The sequence below is a fragment of the Phacochoerus africanus genome, chromosome 12 (assembly GCF_016906955.1).
Source record: "Phacochoerus africanus isolate WHEZ1 chromosome 12, ROS_Pafr_v1, whole genome shotgun sequence".
Classification (NCBI taxonomy): Eukaryota; Metazoa; Chordata; class Mammalia; order Artiodactyla; family Suidae; genus Phacochoerus; species Phacochoerus africanus.
In genome coordinates this window covers 60,538,624-60,557,943 of record NC_062555.1, presented here as the reverse complement: position 1 = coordinate 60,557,943, position 19,320 = coordinate 60,538,624, and the positions used below count along the sequence as shown (strand labels likewise).

Sequence of the window (19,320 nt, the reverse complement as noted above, 5' to 3'; positions counted from 1 at the left end):
CTCTCAGTACAGTATACAATAAATTACGTGAGGTGTTCACTTCATTATAAAATAGGCTTTGTGTTGAAGGATTTTGTACAACTCTAGCCTAATGTAAGTGTTTTGAGCACAGTTAAGGTGGATGAGGCTAAGCTGTGATGTTCAGTAGGTCAGATGTATTAAATGCATTTTGAACTTTGAGATTTTCAACTTACAGTGGGTTTATTGGATGGGGGACTTCATCCTAGGTCAGGGAAGATCTGTGCTTTGGTTTATCTCTGCTCAGGTCTGAGAAGAAGAGAAGCAGTAAAGTTCTATGTTACTACAACCAATAGTAGGATAGTTGAATATTGTCAGTTACACTTATGTTGTCCCATAGAACTATTCCTTTATGGGTTTGGGGAATGGAGTATCGATAAGTTTTTGGCTGAATTAACTGAAACTACTCTTTGTTTTTGGCATCATTGTGACCTAGCTCTAAATAATAGTTTAATATTTATAAGCGTAAATGTGATTAGCAGTCACTTTTATTGGTTTTTAATTGTTGCATAGTCTTCGGTACTGGGTTTACAGACCGATGTCTTGTTTAAAATTTAGTAGGCTAACTTATGATTTCATTTTGTATCCCAATAGGGCATTTTATGTTCATTCTGAAGAACAACAACAGTTTATTGCAAATTGCTAAACTCCAGAGCCCAACTTTCAGCCAAACAGGACCTGGGTGCACACTTTCCTTCTGGTAAATATTAGAAACAATGGCCAACTACCCCCGGCCAGCTGGGGGTTGCAGGCATACTCCTGCATTTACTAGATATTGTAATCGATCCTGTATTTGCTCTAAAATAGCCATTGCATTCGATCCACACAATTAGCATTTTACTTAGGAGCACATTTTCAGCCTTTGTTGTGTTCTTTTTTAAGATGAAAGGGACTCTCCCTCCAACAATAGATTATAATTTAATTAGCACTACTTCCTGTGTTCTGGACTGAACTCCTGGAGAAAGTCTCCCAGGGTCCTGAGAGCCAGAGCATGCACTACAGCAGATAAGCTCTTGCAAGTGGGTGGCCACAATTACTGCAAGAAATAAAGATGTCCATTATGATAACTAATTTTTAGTTGACTGTTGACTGAGTGGGAAAGTCTAAAAGTTCAATATTTCGTCTATTCCGTCAATCATTTCCATTTCTTATGTTTGTTTGTTTTTTTCAGGTTTTATAACCACGGCCTCTCAGTGGGAGCGGCTGAGCTACAACTCCACATGGAAAAAGCCAATGACTCCACCGTGCTGTGGAGAGTGTTATATAACCAGGGCAGGCAGTGGTTCCAGGCAGTCATTCATCTTGGACGCCTTACTCAGCCCTTCCATTTGGCATTCCACAAAGTCAGTCTTGGTTTCTATGACGGAGTCTCAGCTATCGATGATGTCAGATTTGAAAATTGTATGCTTCCACCCCCCTCAAAGAGCTGCGAAGGGGCAGATCATTTCTGGTGTCTATACAGCAAGACTTGCATAAAAAAGCTTCAGTTATGTGATCTGGTGGATGACTGTGGTGATTATACAGACGAGATCGACTGTGGTGAGTCTTCCCTTGGTCCCTCTTACTCATTTTGATGGTGCTGGTCTTGACGAGTTCACTGTTTCCTAGTTATTCAAGACAGAGACACGGAGCATTGTTCCATCTTACGTGTGATTCATTAATCAGTCAGGACATCAGTACTTATTATGTAGATTTATGAATTACATGCTAGAGACACAGTGATGAGCACAGTTACACAGAGTCCCTGGCCTCCTAGTGGTTACAGTTTAATTGAATAGATAGATATTATTTGTATACTTAAAATAAATGTAAAATGCAGCTTTGACAGGAATTACAAGTGGGGGTTCTATGACTTTATATAGTAATGGCTTTGGCTTTTCTGGAGGTGGTCATTTAGTTGAGAGCTGAAAAACAGTAAGTAAAAGCAGGTATGCCAAGCCCTGTTAGGTGACTGCAGAGCAGCTGGACAGATGCCCTGTGTAGCTGGCAAGAGATGATAGAGGGGACATAGGGTCCAACAAACCTAAGGATGGTGATGTAGGAGAGGCAGAGTGGCAGATCGTTGTAAATCACATTAAGGAAGTTACTGCTTGAAGGTTATGTATATTTGTTTCTTTTTATGGCCGCACCTGCGGCATATGGAAGTTCTCAGGCTAGGGGTCCAATCAGAGCTGTAGCTGCCGGCCCACACCACATCCACAGCAAAGCGGGATCTGAGCTACATCTGCAACCTACACCACAGCTCATGGCAACACCAGATCCTTAACCCACTGAGCGAGCCCAGGGATCGAACCCGCATCCTCATGGATCCTAGTCAGGTTCTTAACTCGCTGAGCCACAGCAGGAACTCCCATTTGAAGGTTTTTAAGAAGAATGGTAATATAATAAAATTGACAGATTTAAAAGTGTCACTGCAGATGCAGTGTAATCAATGTGTTAGGAGTGGATCCAGAGAGTGGATTTATTAGGAGGCTGCCGCAGTAGTTTGCCAGAGAGGGCTTGGCAACTGGTAGCACGGTGACAGTGATGGAGACGGAGGAGCTAAAGTTTGGGGAAACATTTAGGAGGAACACTTGGTGATGTTTTGGCTAGAGGGAGCAGAGAGTGAGGTGTCAAAGGCAAGTCCCGAGTTTCACGTTTAAATACTGAAAAGGTTACGCTATCTGACAACTCTACATCTTGCATCTTGATAAACCTGGTTCCTGGTAGTACCTAGTGCACTTGCTCCTGGAAATGAATCAGGGTCTAACAGATGTTTGCTTTCTTTTTTTAATTACCAAGATTAGTCATAAGAAATTTTCACCTTCCTTTGTCCAGAAAGGGCAACAATTCTTAAAATTCAAGCTATGTGCCTATTAAATTGGAAGGCGATCATAAACCAAAGCAAAGCCATTAAAAATCGTGGTACCTTGTAGGAAACATTACATTAAGAAATTTCCATATAAATCATGGTAGAGGGTTTCGCACACATGTGGTGTTTAATACAGTCAGGCATATTAAAGTCGGAATTACCATGTGGCTTGTTGCACAGCTAATACCTTTAGTGCATATAAATAAAATTGATGATTTCGACAATGGCTCTTATAAGAAGTGTTGCTTGTCCTAAAGGTAATTTGTTTTTGCAAATGTAGAAAGCCTTTTCATCTTTTTTTTTTTTTTCATGGACTTCAAATCTAACTCCTTAAAACATGTTGATCTGTTACTAAAAATAAGCAAATTATCCTTCCAACTTCTCAGTATTAACATAGTAGAATGGGATTATGGGAGTATGGCTATCTTATCAAGATACTTTGTGTGCCTAAACATTAATGAAGGGAAAGAGTCGTGACTTGTCAGTGCCTCTCGCTGCCTTGCATTCTAGACATATTAATTTATCAACATGGAGTGGGTTATGCATCTGGAAACCGATGCTGTACTTCCTGAAGTATGTATAGAACATGATCTTTTATGTAAGGGTGGGGCTATGTGCCTTTATTTCCCTTTTGAAATAAAGATGGAGCGTGCAGTCAGTATGAAGATGGGCAATGTAACAATCTGTTGGCTTTAGTGCCATTTTATGTCAAACATCTCAGTAGCTTGACATTCCCCTTCTGCTGCACAGCCAAAGACTGACACCTGCAGAGCACCTGCAGGGCCCCAGCGCACATCACAGCTGCCCTTGATTAGTCACGAGTGGGGAAATAGCAAAGGAAAGCTCATCTCCCATTTGACATTTACTCACTTGGTTTCCTTCATTAGGGCGAGGCGCCTGTTCTGTGGTTTTCAGAGACAGATGATTTGTTCTTGCCTGGCTGCATTTATTCACATATGCCTTTATTTATTGTTTTGGAGTATTGTTCACCTTTGGCATCAGGTGCTGTTACTAAGATGAATAAAGGACAGCTGACATTTGCCTTTCAAAAATACTCATGTAAATGAAGCTAAAATGCAGACCTCCTTGGTAATTCTGAATCCTATCCCGTCTGTCCCCACGAATGTCAAATATACAGTCTATCCCATTTAGCATAGAAAAGTACTTGGGGTCCACAGAATTGTCACATCTTGAGAAATGAATACATTCCTGTATTAGCCTACAAATGTGGGTAGCGTATTCATTTGATAAGGAACTAGTTAATTCTTTGAAAGGGCTTTGAATTCTTCTGCTGACTGCAGGGAGTTAAAAGTTCAAAAGCACCAGCTCCAAGGGGCTGTAATCTAGGAAGTAAAGATTCCCACTGAGAAGACACAGCTAAGAATAGGAAAGGCACATGCCATCAGAGGCATAAACAGAGGTGAGGAAAGGGGTGAAGGGTTTAGGGCACGTTGGTAGATTGGTGTGAGCCGAGGGAAATGATCATTGGGAATGAAAAGGAAGTTATTTTCATGTGGGAAAGTTGAAGCTTGAAAGATAGAGGCGTTTCGATTTAAGTTGAGATGAAATGTAAATATTCAAGGCGTTTGCACAGAGAAGAAAAAAGGATAAACTGCCATTGAAAGACGGTCATGCTGGTACAAGTGTGGAGGAATATTTGGAAATGGGGGCAGGATGGAACCGGAGAGAAGACGTTGATTTCAGAGGGAGGTCTGGAAAATACCTGCATCAGAATCATCTTGCGTGCTTGTTCAAAATACGGCTCCTTACCGAACATGGTAGTATTTGTGCAGGGCTTCACCGTGGGGGACCCAAGTGTCACATGCACCCCAGAGGATGCTGAAAGATCAAGACCTATTACATGATGACTCCTGTCTGCTCTCAATGTTAGAATCACCAAGGGAGCTAGTAAAGTATCCTGATGTTCGGCTATACCATTAAAATTAGCATCTCTGGAGAAGAATTCTGAGATTTAATTTTTTTTCAGTTTGCATTCACTGGCAATTGGATTATTGGGCTAAAGTTGAAATCCACTGAGCCAGAAGTTTGTTGCAGTGAGCCAGCCATCGGGTAATGACCGTTTGCTTAATGTTACGGTAACCGTTATGGACAAGGGAGGAGTATAAAAGGCATTTGGGAGATAATGGCCAAAGTAATCCCATCTTCTGTCTACAAGATACCATTATTTTATGTATCATCTAGGATGTATGTTCTTTTTTTAAAAAAACGTTGCTTGAATATTGTATTTTAAACAAATGAAAGTGGTTTACCTTGGCAGAGTGAAGTATCAACTAGTATTCTTATTCCTAGCTATTTGTGCCCTGAATTCACTTTTGATATTATGTAATGTCAATTTCAGAACCAGAGCTTCAGTGTAACTTTGAAAAGGGAATTTGTAACTGGGAACAAGATGCAGAAGACGACTTTGATTGGACCAGGAACCAGGGCCCAACACCAACCCTGAACACAGGGCCGATGAAGGATAATACTTTGGGCACAGCTAGAGGACACTATCTCTACATAGAATCTTCTGAACCGCAGGTTTTCCAACACACAGCTGCTTTACTCAGCCCGGTCCTTAATGCCACGGACGCAGAGGGCTGCACCTTCCGCTTCTACTACCACATGTTCGGCAAGCACATTTACAGGCTGGCCATCTACAAGCGAGTCTGGAACAACACGAGAGGACAGCTGCTGTGGGAGACATTTGGGGATCAAGGAAACATCTGGATAAGGAAGCACCTTCCCATTTCCAGCCAGCAGCCTTTTCAGGTATGGATAGTGGGTTTCACCTGGTCTGTTTGAAATATGTCAAGATGTCTAGGGAATATGAAAGATCGCTGTATTCTTGAATTAAAAGTAAGGGAAATTTGATCAGTTACTTTGACACACATTTATCATTTAATGAAGGGTGTACCAAAGCTTATTAGGTTGCTTTCTTCCTTGACTGCCCCCAGTGTGATTAAAATCTCCAAAAGTGGACACATGCCATTGGACACAGCTGTGGGTTCCTCTGATTTCAAATAATTGTGCTAAAATAAAAAAACCTGGAGGAAAAGGAGTTTTGCACAGTCTTTGGTGTTCTGCAAAATATTCAGACTCTAAAATCTGTTATGTTGAGTATATCATTTGACTTTCTTACATTTTATAGGTAAGCAACAAAAATCCAGAAAGAGCACCTGTGTTGGAAAAACAAAACTACCGGGGGGCAGAACCAGAGTGTGAATCTAGGTTTCCTTATTCCTGGTGGAATATTCTCTACTCTAAATCTTAACCAACCAACCTTCTCCTAAAAGTCAAACTTGCAGTGGCAAGTTCAAATGCTCATAAGGTTTTTACAGTTTTGTAAATGACTTTTGCATATATTACTTGATCCAGCAATTCCCTGAAGTGGGTAAGTCAGAGATCCTTGCTGCCAGTTTTATAGATATGAAGGAAAATACTCTGGTGGTTATTTACCCATAGCCAAATAGATGGTAAGCAGGAAAACAGGGACCTGGACTAGAACCCACAGTGATCAGTTAAGTCATGTGCATTCTGTTGCCAATACATCATGCAGCCTGTAACATGTGGAACATTGAATATTTGTGTTCTTCCTCTGGTCAAGTAAGATCTACATCTTATTTATCGGAAGAGACTTCTTGCATATCCTGGCTAAACTTTTTTTTTTCTTTTTTCATTTTACTAAATGTCTTGGTTACCCCACTTTAAAGCACTGTCTTTATCTAAATATCTCAATAGTTTTGTAGCCAAGAACTTAGCTCCAGGCCAGCTTTTAAGAAATTCTTCCACTGTAGATGTATATCGCACGTGGCTCAGTAGAGAATGCATTGGGATGGGTGATTTGCACATAGAGACATAGCTGAAATCATGGGAACTAATCTGCCTTGTGTAGAGGGATATCTTGCTGCTGAGCCACAGTGGTAAGAGGCGTGTAATCATGTGAAATGAGATTGAAGAGGGTTCTTTGATAATGGCTCATCCACTTCAAATGAATTCTTAATATCTAAACAGGTCAATTATAATTTGGTCTTAACTAGTATTTGGTGGATAAACTCTCCATATGATATTTACTCAAGTATTGGTTTCCAGGAGAAAATCAGCTTGGCAGGGGAGCAGCTTCAAAATCAGATGGCCATGGAACTAACCAAGGAGTATTTTGGTAAAACATAAATATTGAGGTTTGAAGCCCAACTTGGATGACACAGAGTACTCTGATTTTATCCAAGAGTTCTTTTTTTTTTTAAAATGAATTTTAAGCATGAAAAGATAAAATTAGAGATTCTGCATGTGTAGATAAACTGTTTAAGATAGTAAGAATTTGGTTCAAATAAAGCAACAAGATATTTTTGTTCATTGAGTAATGAATATATAGTTTCTGTTCTGAGCAAGAGCAGCAACAGCCAACATTTTAATTAATTGTGGTATTGTAGGTGAAATTACCTAGTCTCATATTAAGCAGATAACAGGTACTTGTGACATATTTGTTTAAAAGAAAAAATATTTTTAAGGATTATTCATTTAAAATGAAATACATAGGTTAGGGCCAGATTGTACATTCAGGTATAGGAACTTGGCTTGTTAATCAGAGTTGAAATAATAAGCCACTGGGAGTTCCTTTTGTGGCTCAGCCAGGTTACAAACCTGACTAGTATCCATGAGGATGTGGGTTTGATCCCTGGCCTTGCTCAGTGGGTTAAGTATCTGGTGTTGCCATGAACTGTGGTGTAGGTCAGATGCCACTTGGATCCTGCATTGCTGTGGCTGTGGTATAGGCCTGCAACTGCAGCACTGATTCAACACCTAGCCTAGGAATTTCCACATGCTGTACCTGTGGCCCTAAGGTTTAAAAAAAAAAGAAATAATAAGCCATTGCTTTTATGTGTCAGGAAAGGCTCAGCAAGCCATTGCATATGAAATTTCGGTCAATCTTCTAATTATTATGGTGAGCTTTACTGAGGTATCATTAACATATTCTAAACCATACGTATTGAAAATTTTTAAGCCATCACCAATCAAGATGATTAAAATATAATATACTTCATTTCTGAAAGTTTCCTGATGTCCTTTTGTATTGCTTCCTCTGGCTCTCACTTCCTTTCCTCAACAACCACTGAACTTTCGCCCAGTGTACCTTAATTTACACCTCCCAAATTTTTATGTTAGTGAAGTCATACAATCTGCAGTTTCTTTCCTGACCTATTTCAGTACATTTATTTTGAGATTTCATTTTTGTTACAGAATATATCAATGCTTCATTTCTTGCTCTTGTTGACTAGTTTTCCACTATGTGGATATAGCACAGTTTCTCCATTTACCTATTGCTCAATATATGGGTTGCTTGTAGTTTGGGTTATTATAAATAATTCTGCTGAGAACATATGTGTGTAAGTATTTATATGAATATCTGCCTCCATTTCTCTTAGATAAATACCCGGGATTGGAATGTCTGGATCATAGAGTAGGAGTATGGTTACATTTCCAAGAAAATCTTAAGCTGTTTTTCAGAGAGTACCGTTTTTGATTCCCAGCAGAATATGAGCATTCCTGCTCCTCCATATCCTAGTTGGGACTCATTATCTTCATTTCAATCATCTTCATTTCAAGAGCCATTCCAAGTAAATATTGGTATATCATTGTCGTATTGATTTGCATTGACCCAGCCATTAATTATGTGGAACACATGTTTATGTGTTTATTTGCCAAATGAATATCTAATTTGAATTGTCTGTTGAACTCTTCTGCTCACTTTGTACATTGAGGTTTTTGTTTTCTTATTATTGACTTGTGAGCTTTTTAAAATATTTTCTGGATGCAATCCTTTTGTCAGTTATGTATGAATTGCAAATATTTTCTCCTAGTCTGTAGCTTATCCTTTCATTTTTTAAATAGACTCTTTTGAAGAACATATTCTCTTGAATTTTGACAAAGTCTAAATTACCATTATTTTATGTATCAAACTTTTGGGTTGTATCTAAGAAAGCTTTGACTAACTCAAAGTCCCCAAAACTTTCTCTTCCTTTCTTTTCTCTCCTTTGGGAACTTGGATTACATGTAAATTAAGCAACTTGAGGTTGTTTCAGAGTTTAATGTTGCTCTTTTTTTTTTTTTTTGTCTTTTTAGGGTTGCACCACGGCACATGGATTTTCCCATTTTAGGGGTCGAATCTGAGCTATAGCTGCCAGCCTACACCATAGCCACAGCAATGCTGGATCCGAGCCGAGTCTGCAATCTACAGTACAGCTCATGGCACCTACTGAGCAAGGCCAGGGATCGAACCTGCATCCTCATGGATACTAATCAGGTTCATTAACCACTGAGCCATGACGGGAACTCTGCTCTGTCCATTTTTTTTTTTTAATTCTTTTCCCTCTGTGCTTTTTACAAAATAGTGTCTATTTTTATTTCTTCAATGCCTAATCTACTCTTAATACCCTCTAGTATATATTTCATCTCCTACATTGTAAATCTTTTTTCTCAAGGTTGATTTGGGTCTTTATTTCCCATGTTTCACTTTAGAAGACAAAATAAATTCTTAATAATTGTCTTAACTTTTTGAAGTCATGACAAGAAGATAGCAAAGGGGAGGTCCTCTGCTTATATCCCCCCTTAACAAAAATAATCTGTCAGTAACTGATGGACAAAAAGTGCTTTGGTGGGGGGTGGTGCTGGGATCCGTCCACAGGCTGGGGCAGTCCTGCCTATGCAGGAACCCTTCAGGAGTTATGCCCACACTCCCTGACCTGTTGTCTTCTGTCCAAGGGCAGATCCTGAAACAGCTCTATAACTTAGCTCCATCCCTTTCCAGCAATGATTAGGAGGTGGTTCTGCCTGCTCAAGGACCTTCCCAGAGACCTGGCAGGAGCCCTTCTAGGGGACCACATGGGATCCACATTTGTCTGCACACCTGGTAATAAGCCCTTCACCCGCAAACTTCAAAAACAGACCTTGAAGCAGACTCTTGTGGAACAGTTAGGCAAGAAAAGGAAAAAAAGTGCATCCACATCAGAAAGGAAGTAGCAAAACTGTGTTTGCAGATGACATGATATTGTATACAGAAAATTCTAAACATTCCACCAAAAAGCTTTTAGAACTAAACAGTGAAGTGTAGTTATATGATAGTAAATCAACATAGAAAATTTAGTCTCATTTCTATGACAACAATGAACAATCTGAAAATTAATAAAATAATCTCATATACAATAGCACCAAAAAGAAAAACATAGTTAGGAATAAATTTAACCAAAGAGGGGAAAAATCTGTACATTGAGAACTATAAGACATGTTGAAAGAATTTGTAAGATTAGGAAATGCAAAGATATCTTGTTTTCATGATTTGGAAGCAGTAATATTGTTAAAGTGTTCCTACTACCCAGATTCAATGTAATTCTTTTTTTTTTATAGTATTAGGGGGAAAAAAAAAAACCTAAAATGTGTATGGAACCACAAAAGACTCTGAATAGTCAAAGCAGTCTTGAGAACGAGGACCAAAACTAGAGCTATCACTCTTCCTGATTTCAAATTGTAGTACACAGTTCTTGTATTCGAAACATTATGTTTCTGGCATAAAAATACACATGTAGAGAACCCAGAAGTGGACCCAAACATATACGGCCAATTAATCTCTTTGAAGAGTTCCAAGAATACATGCGGAAAAGGATAATCTCTTTTTAGTAAGTGGTATTGAGAAAACTGGGTATCCACATGCAAAATAATGAAATTGACTCATCACATCACTTTCAAAAAATAACTTAAAATGCATGAAAGATTTATGTGTAGATAGAAAACCAAAAAATTCTAGTAGATTACAGAAAATCTTCTTAACGATGGCCTTGGCAATGACTTCTTCAATAAGATACCAAAACCATAGACAACAAAAGCAACTACATGCAAGTGAAACGACATCAAACTAAAACACTTGCTCAGTAAAGTAAACAATATGCAAAATGAAGAGAACTTACAGAAAGGGAGGAAATATTTACAAACTATGTATCTGATAAGGTGTTAAATGCATAATATATAAAGAATGTATGCAACTCAATAGGAAAAAAAGTCAGATTAAAGAATGGTTAGAGGATCTGAATAGACATTTTTCTGAAGACATACAGATCACTAACAATGACGTGAAAAAGTGTTTGGCATCGCAACAACAGCAAAAGGCAAATAAAAGAAAAAACATGAGATAACACTTTTCATATCTGTTAGAACAGCTATTATCAAATAGTCAGACGTTAACAAGCGCTGATGTGGGTGTGGAGAAAACAGAATCCTTGGGCACTGTCGGTAGGATTCTAAGTTGGTGTAGCCATTACAGAAAATAATAGGTTCTCAAAAAATTAGAACTACCATATAGAACTAATAAGTAACTTGAGTGTGGTATGAGTGTTAAGTGTCATGATGTAACCCCTAGATCTGTACAATTTTTATTTCTCAATTATTGCTCAATAAAACTATAAAAATGTTTTAATATCCTTGAATGGTATTTCTAACATCTGTACCTATTCTGAATCAGTTTCAAATGAATACGTTGTCTCCTCCTTATGGGTCGTATTTTTCTGCCTTTTTAAAAATACTTAGTTGCTAGTGTCTGAATGCCAGCTATGGTGACTTTTACATTACCGGGTACCTTAGTTAGATAAATAGGGAAAGAGAGAGGGAGAGAGAGAAAGAAATGGAAAAGAAAAGAAAGAAAGACATGTTTCTCATCTTTATACTGGTGTACATTTAAGTTGGAAAGAGTTCGAGCTTTTCTAGTCTTCCGAGGTTTATTAGGTGGGATCGGATCAGTACTCAGCTTAGGGCTAATTGTTTCCACTGCTGAAGCAAGATTCTTCTGTGTATCTACCGAATGCCTGGTAACTCTTGACATATATTTGAGTTCATCTGGTGAAAATATATGCTATTCCTGGACCTCTGATCACATGGACTATTACCTATAATCCTTTCATCATTCTTCATGGATGTAGTGCTTTACCTGTTCTCTCTGACTTTGTTCAGTTATCAGTTGCCTCTTTCTATATTAAGTCCCATGAGAAAGGCAAAGTGTTGAAAAATGAATTCTTTGTGCAGTAGCTTCCGCTAACTAATTATGAGGTACTTTATCTTTTCCCCTCTTCTTTATGCTTTTCTTCTTCTCTTCTGCCTTTTCTTCCTCCCTCCCTTCCGTCTTTCCTATTTTCACGACTTAGTGAATATTTCCTGAATATCAGATGTTGTCACACAATGTTCTTTATTTAATTCTCAGTAAAGGCATAATAAAAGCTCAGTTCAGACAAAAGTGTTTTAAAATCCCTGTATTAGCGACATAGAAAAGTGGAGAGACTAAGTCTATTGCTCTTGTGTTTACCCCTCCTGCTGCTGCTTCTTAATAATTTTACTTTAGTTGGGGTCATGTCTAACCTGAAATAGTTGTAATGGTGGTTTCCCACTGGTCTTACTACCATCATATTCTTTTACTTACTCACTGAAATGAAACTGATCTTCCTAAAATGCAAATCTGGTCTTGGTACTTCCTGACTCAGAACCCTTTAGTGGCTTTCCATGATTTATGGGATGAAGTCCAAACTGCTGTGTGTTTTCCTGTATCTATTCTTGCCTTCTGTGCCCACCTCTGTTCCTGTTTCCTGTGTGTCCCAAGTTGCCAGAAGTGCCCTGAGTTCACACTCTTCTCTGTTTGCAAAGTCTTTCCAATTCCAAACAGGCTTGAAAAATACCTACTCATCTTTTTCAGATTTAAGTTACAGTTCACTGAGGTTTGTTGTAACCTTTTTTTTTTCCTGTTAAAATTGTATTTTGTTATTAGTTTGAATAGTACATGCATTCACATGTTTCAAAATTCAAAAGATAATTGCTACCCTACTTTTGCTTTTTTACACAAATGACAGGAACACTACCTCTGTTGACGCTAAACTGATTGTTATTTGATCAGGGAAGGGCAATGTAGGGGTAGGTAATTCATAGTTACAAAGTATTATGTATAAAATAAGCTACAAAGATATATTGTACCACATGGGGAATGTAGAAAGTATTTTTATAATAACTCTAAATAGAGTATAACCTTTAAAAATTGTAAATAATCAAATTGTATACTTGTAGCATATAATATAGTGCATCAACTATGCTTCAATAAAATAAGTAATACAAAATTTAAAGAGCAAGTTACACATTGAAAAAATGTATTTTGAACTCACTGATGTGCTTTTCAAGTCATGAAAAATTCCAGCAGTCAAAAAAAATAGGCAAAGATAGGTGCAGAAAAGAAACTACCAATGATTTATAAGCAAGAAAAAATTCTCTGTAACACTTGTCATGATGATTACAAATTAGATCTACTCTATTGAACTACCTGCATCTAGAAGTTTGGCAAAGGCCCCTTACTCTTAATTATCCATTATGTTGGCAAAGATGCAAAAAAATCATTTCAGGTGTTATTTCTTAAGGTTTTTTTTTTTTTTCCCCTGAATCTGGCATATGGAAGTTCCTCAACAGGGACTTAATCTGAGCCACAGACATAGGTCGCAGCTGTGGCAACACTAGATCCTTAACCAGCTGGGCCACAGTGGGAACTCCATTAAGACTTAAATTGGTAGAATTTCTTAGAAGGATAACTTGACAATCTCTACCAAAGTTAAAAATGAGCATATCTTTTGATCTAGCAGCTCCACTCCTAGGACTTAATTCTGTACTTATATGCAAAATTATATATGTACCCAGCTATTCAGAGGGTACTTTTTTACAAGAGTCAAAATGCTTAAAACAGTGTATGTCCATTCTTAGAGGATAGAGTAAATACATTGCACAAATTCAAAAAGCCATTTAAAAGAATAAGGAAAATTTTGTTTCACTTATATATACATTTTACCTTTTTATGAAGCTTGCCTGACAGTTTTCTGTGCCTTCAGGGAATTGGCTACTCATTCTCCTCTGTCCTTCATAGGCACAGTTTTATAACATAGTTTTTATAGGCTACCTGTTACCTTGTCCTTTTCCTTGTCCTTGCTCACTGCAAGGACTATGTCTCTATTGCCTTAGCATCTAGCACAGTATGTGGGATCTAGTTGCGCAGTAAATGTTTGTTGAATGACTATTTCCTTGATTGAAATCATACTTAGTAGAGTAGAACACTAGGACTACTTTCCTAGTCATATTTTTTAATACTTATCTTTGGTTTCTTTATTGTATATTCATAGTAGTTCTTTACTGATTTGAAACTATGGTGCGCTTACATTAGGTCATTTAGGCAATGATTGGCCTACATACATAAGAGAGTTCAATAATTTTGAATTTTTATTTTAGTTTCAATAATCAGTTTATTGATTCTTATATTTTGGCTTCTTATTATTTACAGCTTTAAGTATGAAATCATAACTGTATTTGACCTAAAATGATTTATGTTCATTATGCTAGTTAGGGGACTCTTACTCTGAATGTGCTTTGAAGTAGGAAAGTTCTGGTGATACCTTAAATGTGTCAAGACTATTTCTTTCCTCCTTTCTTGTGAACAGGCTATTGTGTTCATACAAATGATTTAAATCTAAGTTGAAAATGTGAAGATTGTTATATTCCTTATGTTTAGCACTTCAAAATCCCTGGGGCACTTGCATTTAAGACTCTCAGAGCCATTGATGTTCATTTTTATGTGGTTAAGGTCACAAGACATGATAGTCTTCATTTTCATCATTAATTAGAAGATAGACTTTGTTTTTCAGGTTGAAGTTCAGTCATGGAATTAGAAAATCTACAAGCAGACAAGCAGAAAGTGATTGAGTCCAACTCTTTTGTTCTTTCAGCAAAGAACCTGAGATCTAGAAACTATGTCGCCTTTAATGCCTTACAGGTTTTTAAGAACAAAGACCTGCATCCCAAGCTGATGATCTTGACACTGAAATACCCTTGAGCAGCATTACCCACAAAATTACACATAATTACCTATTAAATAAGAAACACAAATGCTAAGGAGATAATACACTGAAAACATATTATCTTGAATATTTTGATGTTCAAATTCAATGCGTAACAATTAATAATTTAATTGTTACAGAAATGAATAATTCCAGTGATTCCTTGAGTAAACTTTTTCCTGTAAGTTCCAAATGCCGCCTGAGTGGTCCGAAACATGTTTTTATTCATGTACTGGGGAGAATGATTTGTTTATTCCAAAAGGCTAATTTTCAAAATATATGAATGTTTTGAAACTGTACCTATTTTTCTCATACCTTTTCTAAATATATTGTGGAGAGTCTTTCTAGATTTTCATAATACAGAAAAAATCATGGTGTTACAGCCTCAGGAAGGAGAAAATGGCCTTTAGATATTGTATCTTCTGGAGATCCCCATAATTCTTGGAATGTTTTGGTGGTTGTAACACTGATCATTTTTTACTAATTATATAATAATGTACTGTAATAATGCTAATCATGTACTATACTGAGTTATTAAGAGGTACATTGGTCTTAATGAAATCATATAGACTACTGCAGAGAATGGTTTGTGTATAGGCACGTAAGGTGTGTCACCATAAAGTTTCCTTCCAAAAGTCCTTTTCTTGGATATTTTCTGTCCCAACTGGTGCACTCTTGGAAGAGTAGATCTGAGGATGGGCCACTGTCTCCATAACTGTGATCTTGCACACTGATATTGTGGGATACATGCAGGTGTGACAGAGAGATGTTCCATTTATTCCAGAACACTGCTATCAGAAGGTCACAGCTAACTCTGTCATTAAAATTCTAGGTCCAATACAGATGAATGTACTTGTTACCCTAGATTGCTCTTGGATGGGCAGTTTTAAAACCTTAAAACCTAGATGTTTTATTTGTTTTCCTTCTGAAGAATTCTCATTGCTGTGTCTAAGCCATAAGACCTGCTTCAATTTTTTGTAACATTATTTAGAATTTCTTAGCATCTCTGCTAATTCCTTTCCCCAACATGCCTTTTGGGTAGGAGATACCTCTCGTTCTCCTGAGTTTATACCATCAGCAGGAAATTTCCATGAAAAATCAATACATCAAAGCAACTTGTTACAGAGCACCATATGTGTTGGGTCACATTCACTCGTCGGCAAGGAAAGGTATTTGAGGCCTGCTCAGTTGTAGAGGTTGTTGAATGAAATCGAGAGAGAGGGAGAAGGTCATCGCAACCATTTTGTAGAAAACTCAAATGATAGCTTCTAAAGAGGCTTTATTTTACCTCTTATAGTACTGATCATACTCCTGACCTCCCAAAAGGATAATTTCTAACAAGGGGAACACAAGGAGATTCTTCGTCATATCTGCTCTCACCTCTATGTCACACGTCTACTTACATTTAAATGAAGGTCCAGATACGTCATGAGATGTAATAACTATTTCACACAGGGAGCCAATATCTGATGTTTTCGGCAGCCTTTTTTGGAGGTGCACCACTAAAAGTTAGAATCATAAAATATTACCTTTTCAAATATTTAGCAATAAAATTAACTCAAACACTTTCTCACCCAGTGTTTGACCCAAATGTACTCTTGAATCTCCGGTATTAACAATTGATTACTTCCCGAGATTTTTCCATCCTACCTCTGGACACACTGACAGAAAATATTTTCTTATACAGAACTGAAATCTGTCTCCCTTTTGCTTTTCCCATGGAGGGTTGAGTTTTTTGGTATGGATTCAGTATTAGCCGTAGTCACTGAGAAGTACTGCAAAAACCTAGTTTAATGCAATGTATTAATTCTTTGGCACCACAGGTACCAGGGCTTACAAGCCTACACTCACTTTTTCCTAACATGACCTCTTTTTCCAAAGTGCATGAGGTGGACCTGAGGAAGGGACCTGGTCTTTGAAAGAAAAGGTCCTTTGGCCCAATATCTTCATGCCACAGAATTTTCTGACTCAACCCAAAAGAGTTCTGTGATGTGCTGGTAACATCCTTTGGTAATAAAGAGCTTTTTTTACCCTGATGGACTTTGTGAAAAGATTTTTTTAAAATCTTACATGTAATCATAATTTATTTTCCACTTGTGGGATATATCTTTAAATCCTAAATGGTGCATCATTTTTCAGTTTGTCTAGGAAAAAATGTTTCGTAAATGTTGTAAATAAAATAGGGCCATATTTAATGCTGTTATGTTGATCCCACTTTTCATGAAATTATATACAGAAATGTTAAAAGCATAAATTGTTTATGTGGCCATGTATAACATTTTTCTTCCAAGTGTGTAGAGTTTGCTAGAGTTTGCATTGGAAGGTTTCTGGATAGAATCTGCTGGCTTGAAGCCTGTGGAAGCAGCATCCATAGATTTGTTGCTTACTGAACAGGGCACTAAATCTTATTTTACAATCTTAAGTTTCTCATAGGCTCTCCTTTTCTGCTGAATTCAGATATAACCACAGTTTGTTGTGTTAACACTTCAGCACATTCTGATGCAGAGGGATGAGTTTGGTTTCCAGAGTGAAGAACATGCGAGTAGAGAAGAGAAGCGGAGAAGGTTAGGTAGAAAATATTACAAGAATGCAAGGGCCAGAAAATAAGTCTAATTCCCTAGTAAATCCATTATGTTAAGCCCTACTCTACTTGTTATGACATCTGTAATACTAAGCGTCATCTAATATTTTTGACCCTCTAAGGTTAGAGTAGAATATTCATATGGGTCATTAAACATTGGAAATATATTTTATATATATTATTAGTAATCTGTATTTTATATCATGGGTCATTAAGCATTGGAAAATCACAGAAATTAATACATGTTATAGTAGTATCTAAAATATTGATATAATTCATGTTGGAAAGAACCAAAGAGAGAAATAAAGATTTGGATTGTTGGGTTGAATTTTTTAAAATTACTGATTAGTTGGTAAAAAAGAGGAGAATACTAAATATGAATGACTTTTAATTCCAGTTTTTCTGTTATCCCTTTTCAGTCTATGCCCTATTTGAAATAACTTGTAACCATGCTTTGGTTTGTTTGTTTATTTTGTCCTTAGTGTTGCCTATAGCAACCACTTGGGTCCTTGTTATTCAAGGCTTCCTCTCTTTATCCTCCCTTCTGGCTAGAGTGGTAGAATGAGTGAGAAAGCTCAGACTCAGTGTCAGGGATCACTGTATCTAATTTTGCAAGTTTGGCCACAATGGGGCTGTATAGCTGAGGGGCTCTGAGGGAGGTTGGCATCTCAGATGTGGGATTTGTTTGCCATTTTGGAATTGCATATGCTAATAGTGACCTGTCAGCCTCTTCTTTACAAGGAAGTATTTAACTACACTTGTATGAAATTTTAACAGGAAGAAAAGTGTATTAGATGATCAGGGTTGAATTGTTTTGCTTAAAAACTACAGTCTCAGCACATTGGATAGGAATCTTCCTATTCAGGGTCTGTGTATTTATTTGGACAAACAAAAGCAATAGTTTATTCCCTTTTGAGGTATTGTTTACTCTCTAGGTATAAAGTTTATGAAATGTCTTTCAAACATTTTTTCTCTGCTCATCCCAACTTGTTTTAATCATGTGTGATATTTCAAATTTGCCTTTTTTTTCTGCAAATTTTTTTTAACAGTATAACATATTGAACCAAATAGTTTCACTTGCTTATATTGATGACACATGATTTTGGCTTTTGTCTTCAGTAGAAAATCAATGTGTCATAGCATTCTCCAAGAAAAAGGTATGGGACCTCTTTGTAATCCTCTGTCAGATGATTGCTTTATCTTGATTTATGCCTTTAAACTTTTTCTCATTAGGTGGAAAATATCGTGTCGCTGTCTGAGAGAGCAAAGCGATCAGTACCAATTTATGCTTTGGGTACAGCCTCCTTCCAGAATTGTTTATGGAACGTATCAACTCACAGTAGATTAGGAACACAGTGCCTTCTTCTTTCCTAAACATGTCAGATCGATGATTTTGGTTCACATCCAAATTTTTTTTTAATTAAAGTATGGTTGATTTACAATGCTGTGCCAATTTCTAATGTACAGCAGAGTGACTCAGTTATAAATATATATATATATATATACACATTATTTTTATATTCTTTTCCATTTTATCCAAATTTTTATATTGAAAATTTTTATATTAAAAAATTTTCCTTTATAAAAGGAGATTACATGTGATGATTATTTTTAGGGCATCCCGTAATATGACTCTGAAAAGAAACTCAGTGATTTTGGCTTAACAAACTTGCCTTCTATGGAGTTTCCGTAGTGGCTCCTTGGTAAAGAACCTGACTAGGATCCATGAGGATGTGGGTACGATCCCTGGCCTTGCTCAGTGGATGGGGGATCCCGCGTTGGCCTGAGATGTTGCAGACATGGCTTAGATCCCGCATTGCTGTGGCTGTGGTGTAGGCCGGCAGCTGCAGCTCTGATTAGACCCCTAGCCTGGGAACTTCCATAAAGTGTAGCCCTAAAAAACAAAAACAAAACAAAATGGACCTCTTATATCAGGACTGCCTTTGTAACTGCTCTAGGACAGTTTTGAA

General features: G+C 37.3%; 1 protein-coding gene across 1 annotated transcript in view; it reads left to right on the top strand.

The window, feature by feature from the left end:
* The window catches only part of MALRD1 (MAM and LDL receptor class A domain containing 1), a 600,618-nt gene that overhangs the window by 125,878 nt on the left and 455,420 nt on the right, over positions 1 to 19,320 (top strand). The window contains exons 17-19 of the mRNA XM_047755391.1: positions 613 to 718; positions 1,190 to 1,557; positions 5,229 to 5,641. Coding sequence (XP_047611347.1) covers positions 613 to 718; positions 1,190 to 1,557; positions 5,229 to 5,641 — 887 coding nt within the window. The remainder of the gene's footprint in view (positions 1 to 612; positions 719 to 1,189; positions 1,558 to 5,228; positions 5,642 to 19,320) is intronic.